The sequence below is a fragment of the Anneissia japonica genome, unplaced genomic scaffold (assembly GCF_011630105.1).
Source record: "Anneissia japonica isolate Jap-2015-1 unplaced genomic scaffold, ASM1163010v1 scaffold287714_len2871179_cov188, whole genome shotgun sequence".
NCBI classification, from domain to species: Eukaryota; Metazoa; Echinodermata; class Crinoidea; order Comatulida; family Comatulidae; genus Anneissia; species Anneissia japonica.
Window position 1 is genome coordinate 310,385 of NW_022755542.1, and position 10,310 is coordinate 320,694.

General features: G+C 32.1%; 1 protein-coding gene across 2 annotated transcripts in view; it reads left to right on the forward strand.

The window, feature by feature from the left end:
- LOC117123601 (caspase-3-like) overlaps positions 1-10,048 on the forward strand; it is a 12,191-nt gene extending 2,143 nt beyond the window's left edge. For both annotated transcript variants that reach the window (XM_033269593.1, XM_033269594.1), the window contains exons 4-9: positions 368-453; positions 1,254-1,421; positions 3,471-3,687; positions 4,346-4,573; positions 6,548-6,657; positions 9,880-10,048. In XM_033269593.1, the coding sequence (XP_033125484.1) occupies positions 368-453; positions 1,254-1,421; positions 3,471-3,687; positions 4,346-4,573; positions 6,548-6,657; positions 9,880-10,002 (932 nt within the window). In that variant the 3' untranslated portion in view covers positions 10,003-10,048. The remainder of the gene's footprint in view (positions 1-367; positions 454-1,253; positions 1,422-3,470; positions 3,688-4,345; positions 4,574-6,547; positions 6,658-9,879) is intronic.
- Positions 10,049-10,310: the final 262 nt, after the last annotated feature.

Genomic DNA, 10,310 nt, shown 5'->3' on the forward strand with positions numbered 1-10,310 from the left:
ATCATCAAGGTATCATTCATTAAAAGAAACTTTAAAAATGATAACATAATTTAATTAAAGTTCAGAAGCAGAATTGCAAAAGAAATGTTAATAATATAATACTAATTGATTTAAATTGAATGATTAGATAGATAATTGTAGCTACTATTTATCAACTACTTTATATTGCCAATAATTTACATATTGTGGACACATTAATTATGTATGCATAATTTAGAGAAAAATTAAGATTTTTGCTATGTTAAGGGAAGGGTAGAATCTCCTTCCATTTATGGGTTTCTATGTTAGGATCTTGAAATGGTCTACAATAAATCAAAACAAATTTAGTTACCTGTAACTATAAATCATGATCTTACTTTTATTTTAGAATGGCCAGTAAAGACAGCAGAAGAGGTTTTAAAAATGAAAGTCTCCAAAGGAAGTTATTCCAGTGATATGACTGATACTTCACAGGTACTCTGAAAAAAAAGTGATGCAAGCCATTGCGGTTCAATATTTCAAACTTTATTAGTTCGTCTTCAGAATATCATTATTATTATAAATGTTTATTAGATATTAATTGAAGAATTTAAGTGTGCAAAGGGGAATGCAGACTGAACATGGGTGTATTCCACCTTCCCCTCCCCCGCATTTTAGATCTTCAGATGCATTCAATCCTTTGTTTCCATATAGGTTTTGAGCATCTTCTCACTGTAGAAAACCTGGAAGTTGTAAAGAATTTAACTGATTTTGTTCTGCTCTTCCTAACGTTTCTTCTAACCACAATGGAATTTCATAAAAAAATTGTTGATATATTGTTTTAGCATGCTTCCACCAGTAATCTGTTTGCCAACCAATCTGAGATTACTGTAATTCGAGATTACATTTTCAGAAGTACCAACTATTACAAACGTCAATCTTTTAGCACATAGCTGAATCTCTAATTGGAGACCAAACACTGAGGTAACCCCATGTTTTCAGATCCCAAAGGTCATCTCAAATTGGTGGAAAAACTAACCATAGTATTAAAGTAGTAACGGGGGTACAACATTTTTGGAGAATAGATACGCGAGTACAGTATCGCTGATTTCAATTGACATAATAACATTGATATGCATTGAAATTTAAAAATTTAGTGGCAAAATGGGGGGGGGGGCACATGCCATGGATCCTGTCTAACAATATGGTTATTGGATCCATATTGATTGACAAGGCAAGCATTATATTATCATTATTACTTAGATATTATTACTATTATTTTCTCAATACTGCAGAACTATCAAATGAAAAGAAAGCCTAGGGGAAAAGCATTGATAGTCAACAACCGGAACTTCCGTTCAATGCCGTTACGGAAAGGAACTGATGTTGATGCTTGCCAACTGAAATCATTGTTTGATAATTTAGGATTTTCTGTTGAAAGTATAACAAATATGAAATATGATGTGAGTTTTTATTTTTTATTATATGGCTGCATGTTTTAGAGGTACGAGGATTAATGATTGAGTACAATTCTTACCCATCTGTATACGTAGATATATATTGTTTTCTATTTCTGATGCTATAAGTGTGACACACTGTTGGGTGTATGCTATGTTGCTTGATGTTGACATGTATGGTGTGTATTGCCTCTTGGTTAGCCTAGGTTCCAGGCCCTAATTTTGGGTTACTCAATCTTTATTGCACATAGTGCGCACCATACCTAATTTAATTTGCGTCCTATACTCGATTTATTTATTTTTTTTTGGATTAGGGCCTCGGCAAATGCTGCCTGATCATTCATGCGTACAATTTCCCACATCAAATTCGATGTGGGATATCGTATGCAAGATTGATTTTGTAAATCATGTGATTGGCTTACTTCATGCATATTAATTAATCTTGGTAAATTTTCAAAATTGAAGATGCTGATGCCTCGACTAGGACTAAGCTAGACCAGCTCCCTTCTGCCTACCTACTTGAATTAAAACAGGACTTTTTTTTAGTCATACCTAACTAGTCGACACGCGTGACTCAGTTTCATGGATCCGAAAATGTGAACATTGTGATTGGTTGAAATTGTTTATTTTGGTAGCGCATTTATCCAAATACGAAATATAAGATTACGTCATTCTTTTGGCATCCTGGTACCTCCATTCAGTGTTTTACAAGTCGCTTATTCCGTCTCTAAATTAACTTCTTGTTGGTGGCGCTATCCAGAATGAGAAAAATAATAAAAAATAAGGGACCTGTGGCAAGTATACCGATTGGTAAATGTCTGTATTAACTGGTACTGGTATAGGTATTTATAATGCGCCTCTTCTTCGAGGTTATAAAGCACACTTTTCCCTAATCATTGGGTCCACATGCCTTAAGTGTTGCTGCTGGTAATCAGCGCAGGAGCAGGCAACCCCACCAGGTACCCATTTACACTCCCGGGTGGAGAGAAGTAATGCAGATAAAGAAAAGAATCAGCAAAAACTATTTCTGATATGCAGTTGCTGTAATAACTTATTTGATTCTTTTAAATTAGCAGTTCTAACTTTTTATGGAATTTTTAGGTATTCCCAAATATTTTTTTTTAATAGGCAATATATCTTTAATAAATAACTATTGGTAACAAAATGCTTTAACAACAAAAGTTAGACAATTTATTATTAACTCAAAAAATATCTTTTAATTTGAAGCTCAGTTAACACTGTATTAAATGACAATGTGTGATTTTCCCATGAGCATAATGATGTCATATCACACCTATGGGCACATCGCCTGTGTTTGTCACATAAAAGTTGATAGTGTGGACAAGGGTTTAGTTGACTTTTATTATTGGCATCAATATTCTTAACTCAAAAAAAAATAACTATTGGTAACAAAATGCTTTAACAACAAAAGTTAGACAATTTATTATTAACTCAAAAAATATCTGTTAATTTAAAGCTCAGTTTACACTGTATCAAATGACAATGTGTGATTTTTCCATGAGCATGATGATGTCATATCACACCAATTACATGTCACCTGTATTTGTCACATAATATTTGATAGTGTGGACAGGGGTTTAGTTGACTTTTGCTATTGTAATCAATATTCTTACCGTAACTCAAAAAAGAATATCTTATTTTAAAGCTCATTTCACACTGTATTAAATGACAAATATATGTGATTTGTCCATGAGCATAATGATGTCATATCACATCCATAGGCACGTCACCTGTATTTGTCATAAAATACTTGATAGTGTGGACAGGGGTTTAGTTGACTTTTGCTATTGTAATCAATATTCTTACCATAACTCAAAAAAGGATATCTTATTTTAAAGCTCATTTCACACTGTATTAAATGACAAATATATGTGATTTGTCCATGAGCATGATGATGTCATATCACATCCATAGGCACGTCACCTGTATTTGTCACAAAATACTTGATAGTGTGGACAGGGGTTTAGTTGACTTTTGCTATTGGCATCAATATTCTTTGTTTCTAACCTATACATTGCTATCTGTCTTTTTTAGGATTTCAGTAAGAAAATCAGTGAGTATAGCAAAATGAATCACTCGCAATATGACTGCTTCATCTTTGCTGTGTTGACGCATGGTATCAACGGTGCTCTGTACACTGTGGATGAGCGTCTGGTTCAGGTTGACGATATACTCAAGTGTTTCTCAGGAGAGGGCTGTCCAACTCTCACTGGGAAACCAAAAATATTTTTCATCCAAGCATGTCGTGGAGGTGAGTGTGATGTCTTTCAGTAACTCCTCTTATGCGCAAAGATATGTGAATAACTTTTTGTTAAGAAATATAAGGAATTATGGAGAAAATCAATGTGCGGTATTTTTGTACTGTAACAAGTAGAATCCTGGATTTACCAAAAATGGCAAATCATGCCATCATCATGCCACCACCATGCTACCATCACACGACTTTGTAAAGCAGCATACTCTACAATAAGATACTGTACAAAAATTTATATAGTAATCATTTAATAACAATATAAATTTGAAAGTTTAGCTAGGATGTTTAAAAATAATATATGCATATCATGGTAGATGTGGGATGCTCAATCAGATTGGGTTTAATATATCTGAACATTTTGCTGTGGAAATCGTTTGCAGCCTTTGCACTATACTGGCCTATGCAGCCTATGAAAATACATCCTAATTTAGAAAGCTCATTGGAAAACATCTAATTATATTTTACTGGGCAGTAGTGATACCTTTCGCAAGCTGGTTTTTGGGGAGACTGTTAATAAACTGTAGCAAAACAAAAAATATATGAATTTCCAAAAGATGGGTTAGTTTCTTCTTGAGATTTTTTTCTTCCTTGTGAAAGTGTGGAAGGCTGTCCTGATTTCTAGGAAACAATTGGTATTCCTTTTTTTTATTTGTAGAAATGTTTGATCAAGGCGTTGAGGCTACAGATGGTCCGGATGGTTCGTCTGTTGACCCCTGCTTGCAATCCTTAAATAAGGCCGGCGATGTAGATAATGGAAATGAGCTTGTTGAAAAAATGCTGAAGGTAGAAATTGAAGTTGTTGATGAACCGGATGCGTGGGGCAAACAACAATCGAAGTTACCAAGTCACAGCGACATGTTGGTGGCGTATGCAACTGTACCAGGTGAGTGCAAATAGACCTTTCCAATGTGTCAATCAAACTGACAAATCAACAGTAAACACACCTATTACAGGATAAACATTTATTTTAATGTAACAAAAGCAAAATATAGCTTAGAAGCAAAATGTAAATTGAAATATAGAGGATGCTATAGGCTTTTGTTAGTGTTTTCATATGGCCATTATTATCTGTGGTGTTATTAAATTTAAAACATAGAAGGATATGTACAGGTGTCTGATTAGCTTCAACATTTGCGTTTAGCAAAATGACAATAAAAAGACACCTAAATAGATCCCTGTCATTTAATTGGTGGATTGAGTTACATGTGACATTGGTTATTTACTCCATTTCGTCACTCATGGAAATTTTCTTTCCATCCATTTTCGCCCATTGCACGGTACCTAGGATACGATATGACTTAATACAATCTTTTGATTCGAGATGCTGGACTGCTCTATTTAGAAAAAGGTAGATTTTTTCAAAAATTTCAAAATGACAAGAATCTCCATTCAGAAAAAAGTTAAGTTTTTGTCATAAAATATCAAATGACAAGAATCTATTTTAGGTGTGTTATAAGACAAATATTGAATGTTTTTATTCGCGCAATGGAAAGAATGTTGTTCATGAGTTGAAAGATTGATTGATTGTTCCATTCCACTTGGAAGCCTTGTGGAATGGAAAAGCATATCTTTCAACTCATGAAATTCTTCCCATTGCACTCATAAACATTCATACGTATCTTATTTTTGGAGATTTAAAGGCAGTGGCAGGCATAATAAGAATAAAGAAAAAGAAAAGCTTCTATTTTCTTCTGAAATTTTCGGGTTTTTTTTCGTGGCGGTGGGTGCGCTAATTGCCCCAAAATAAAATGTTATTTATGCGTTATGATTATTATTATTAATAAAAGGTGGCAGCTTTGTAGATGGTGAGATTTTTTACAATTACACCTTATTATCAGCCCAAGTAACATATTAACCTTGCTAACAATATGGTGAATTAAAGTACAGACAGTATTCTAATATTTTTGATATGTTCTCTTTGTATTTGCTTGTATTGTTTTACTGTATCTTTTGTATTTTAGATTTATTAATGCTATGGAAAAATGCACTCAAAATAATTTCTGCCAAGGACTAAATAAAGTTGGAATTGAATTGAAACAAATCTTTGTCAATAATTAAAAATATGGTCACAATTGTACTTTACAGTTTTTAACTTGTCATGAAATTGACAAATACTGTAGTAATAACAATAATAACAACAGTACTGTAGAACCCCTATTAAGCAGACACCATCAGGACCAATAAACTGTCCCCTTAATAGGTGTGTCCCCTGAATAGTATTTTTATCTTATAATCTTGTTTGTCTTTGTATTCTATATGTGTTATCAAAGAAATAAATTATTTGATATTATATGATATACAGTATATGTATGATATACACATGATGCCACTTTTCTCTGTCGACGCAATGCAGCTCCTGTTGCAGTGCACGGTAGTGGAGCCCTGGGCTTATCCTGGGGTGGAAGGTGCTGAAGCTCAACATACTGCCTTTGAGTATCTGCGCATACTTATATGGGGAGCAACACTGCCTCGATGGGATAATTGGTATTTGGATTTTGCTGGAAATTTTTCTGGGAATTATTTGGATCTTGTTGGTTTAATTGTCTATGCGCCTTGAGCACCTTTGGTGGAGATGTGCACTTTATAAATCTTTATTATTATTATTATTATTATTATTATTATTATGATATGATAAGGAGGATCAAATTTTCTATACAATGTAGGACAACAAACAATGATAATGAAAATAACATTCAATGTAAAAAAAACCACTTTCACTACAAACATTCTAAACTGTGATTACGTACGGTTATTAATGCTTTTCTTATTTTTATTTCAATTACTACAGTATACAACACTGACAGAATATCTTTAATTTTCTTTAAATTGTTAATTTAATTTTTAATATTATTTTTAGGTTATGTGTCATGGCGCAACTCGGAACGAGGTTCATGGTTCGTGCAGGCTCTCACAGAAACCATTAAAGAATATGCTTGTGATGAAGATTTATTATCAATGATGACAATGGTTAGATGATTAAAACATTCTCTTTTTATTACAATTGTATGATTTTTTTTCCAACCATTCGACCATGAAATTCAGTCAGGTTTTGGGGGATGGTGATCAGTACAGTAGCTAGGCTTAGAAACCAGAAAACCCTTAAACCGGGCAATCACTGCGTCGTAAGACCATCAGCCGACGAGTCCAACTCCACTCCCTGTTAGGGCTAGACGACGCGACACCTTCTGCTGATTGTCGGTTGTAGTCTGAATGGATCGTAATTAAAAAGATCTGTTGCGCATTGTCGCGTCGCGTTCTCCATAGAATTGCACCGCCCGTCGGTTGCAGTGAGTGCCCAGCTTTAGTGATCAATTTTAAATATCTGCATGAAATTTTTCTTTTTTCTTACCTTACATTTTTTATGACCAATGTATTAAAACACATAATCATCTAAGTAGTAAAATATAATTTCCCAAATTAAACACTTAATTATCAAATTAGTAAAATGTCATTACATAAAATTCACTTTTTACACAAAAGGATCAAATTAATCCAGTTTCAAAATTGTTTATATTGTGGGTTGAGCCCACTGATCTGTACTATAATAGCTGGATTACTCATTGGCCAATCATTGTACCGGAAAAAGTGAAGCTACCGACACCATGTGCAAGAGCCCAAGTAATGTACCAGTTTAGACAAGTTATGTTTTTTTTTTTCTTTTTTGCATTTGCTTTAATTATTTTTTCAAATATATCAATTCTTGCAATTACATTTTAATAATTTTAAATGTAACAAAATGATTTTTTTGCACATCTTAGTGCGCATGTTTATGCAGTTTACATACAAAAGCGCAAGCGATGTCACGTTGCTAGTAATCGTCACACTAATTCGAAAGTTTTGCACTATGATGATGTATTTGTGTCATTTTGGGCTCCTCAACATAGCGTCGGTGGCTTCATTATAACCATCCAATGAACAATTTAGTTAATATAATAGTTGAGATCAGTGGTTGAACCTGATTTACACATTCAAGATTCACGATCCACTGACAGTGTTACAAGTGTTAACAACATATAATAAATAAAAGAAGAATATAAAACTATGAGCACCAAACAATATCTAGTTATAAGAATTACAATAATAATAATAATAATAATAATAATAATAATAATAATAATGATAAAAATAATAAATTCATCTATTTGTTACTTGTATGTGAAAATCAGATATTGTGTACACATTAAGTATCAGATACACATTAAGTATCAGATATATAGTAGAGAGAGGGGGAGCTATACACCTTCTCAAATGGTAAATCTCATATATCCTAAAATTACGTTATATTCATGCACTTAATTAAAAACTTTAACTTAATAATTTTGATATGTTTTATGTTTTTTGTTGAATGGTTTTTAACGATATTACAGTCTAATATGACCACGACATAACGAAATCCTCTCCTAACTTCTAACCTTATAAACTTTGCGTATCTCAATATACATATATTTCCTTAAATCAAGGAAGTCCACTCGTTAAATTAGTAAATATAAATTACGTTTTATGCATGCATGTTTTAATAAACAATATTACACATTAAACTTAATTAAACTAGGCTAAAATTGCACTTAAAACCACAAATATCAATTATTATAGTGTCAATAACAAATTTTCTTATTGTTTGAGCATGGGTTGAGGTGTTATTTTTAATTTTCGCTGTTAAAATGTTTAATTCATTATTATCAGATAAGGCACATATGTATGTATTTTGTGTGAACTTAAATGCATAAACTTAGTTAAAAGTTACAAAATTTAAAGTTCACCATGAACCTAGTTGTGTAATCTTCATATAATATTTATTTTACAAAAACAGATTATCTGTCTGTCACATGTTTGATCGGACTTGTTAATAATGAATCTTGATGTTTATTCAGGATTCTCTCCCTGTTTTTAGTGTTTACATTAAACGTTGATTAATATATTACAGAATATTTTAGTTTTTGTATGCAGAATAGTAGAGCATTAAAATAGTTTGTCCACCTTATGAGATTATTATTTGAAATGCTATGTGGGGACATTGACTTTAACTCGAAATAATGTGCGAGTTTATTTGTCTGATTTAATATGTAGTCTAGGCAAAGAAATCAGTTTGCCTGTAATATGTGTGTTGTTTACGGTTCTATGAATTGGACGGTCTTCTCCATGGAATATCACATTGAAAGATAGGACATTGACTTGAACTCAAAATGATGTGTTTCTTAAGATGTAGGATTTACCAATGTGCTACTGTAACCTCAGCAAACAAAACATTTTATATAATATTATTCTACATGAAATGCTTAATAGTATATAATGAATATCTAGGCCTATATAAAAAAAATCATTCTGATTCTAATAAAGAATTAAATAATGGTAATAAAATATTTATTAAATAATAATCAGGATAATAAGACTGCACATAATCCACTGCAGTAGTGCTTAACCCAGTAAAGTAATAATAATAGTAATTATGAAATATTGATAATAATGCCAATAGTGATAGAGACTTTGCAAGATACCATATTATTGATTATGATTAAATAAATTTTTATTAAATAAAGAATATTTTAAAATTTTATTTAATAAAGAATATACAGTCTAAACAACATTAATAATTTCTGTTTACATTAGGGCTTAACACATTACAACATGAACATAAGGAAATAAATTGTTATAGTTGTATAAATGTGTATACCGTCTCAACACAACAGCCAAGTACTTCACTATTATCTTTTTCCGGGAACTTCCTTGTTTTTCCCTAAATGGAATTGCGTTTATATCATATATCATATCATTTATTTCGTCTATAAAACACAAAATACAAAGACAAACAAGATAATAAAGATAGAAATAAAACATTTTTGAAAAATAGAAGCTTAAAAAGTCATAAGAAACTCGACTGGATTGCTCAAAAGTAAAAATTAGTTCACTGTCAGGGAGCTCTCTGTGTTAAATCTGACTTATAATATATAATTCATACATAAATGAATTTTTTTTTGTTGTAAATAATCTGGGTGCATCATAATATCAATCAGAAAAGCGATGTTAAATTGTATAAAAATACAGTAGAAAGTAGTAGGTTTAATTCCCTACTTTGTTAATCGCCTGAAGTCGTTAATTTTGTGATGATTGTTGTTTGTGGTTTTTTATAATATAGTAAATACTGGATTTTTTGCGAAAATGAATAATATATTTTCTCTTTTTTTTTTCTAGGTAAACAACAAAGTGGCTCGTGCCTTTGAATCTTCATCCGGCCGTAACAAGCAGATGCCAGCTCCTGTTACCATGCTCACCAAGAAGCTCTTCTTCTTTCCGGGCTATTATGTGTCGTCATAATGTGTCACAATCTCTCTCCCCCCACCCCCCCCCCCCCCCCCTACCCCACACCTCTCTACATTGGCTGCGACTTTGTCTCAAATTTTTATTTTTCTTGTGGAGTTTGGTTTGGTTATAAAAACAATTCTGCATGGATTTAATATTACAAAATATTATAGTGTAATAATATTATTATTGTTCTAGTCTATTAGTTTCTTCATGTATTCATTTATTTGTCGTATTTTGAGTTTCTATATTTTTATAGTTCGTAAAGCATTTTTAATGAAGGTGCCAAATTCAGTTATTTTTTTGTTGTATTATAGAGGTCG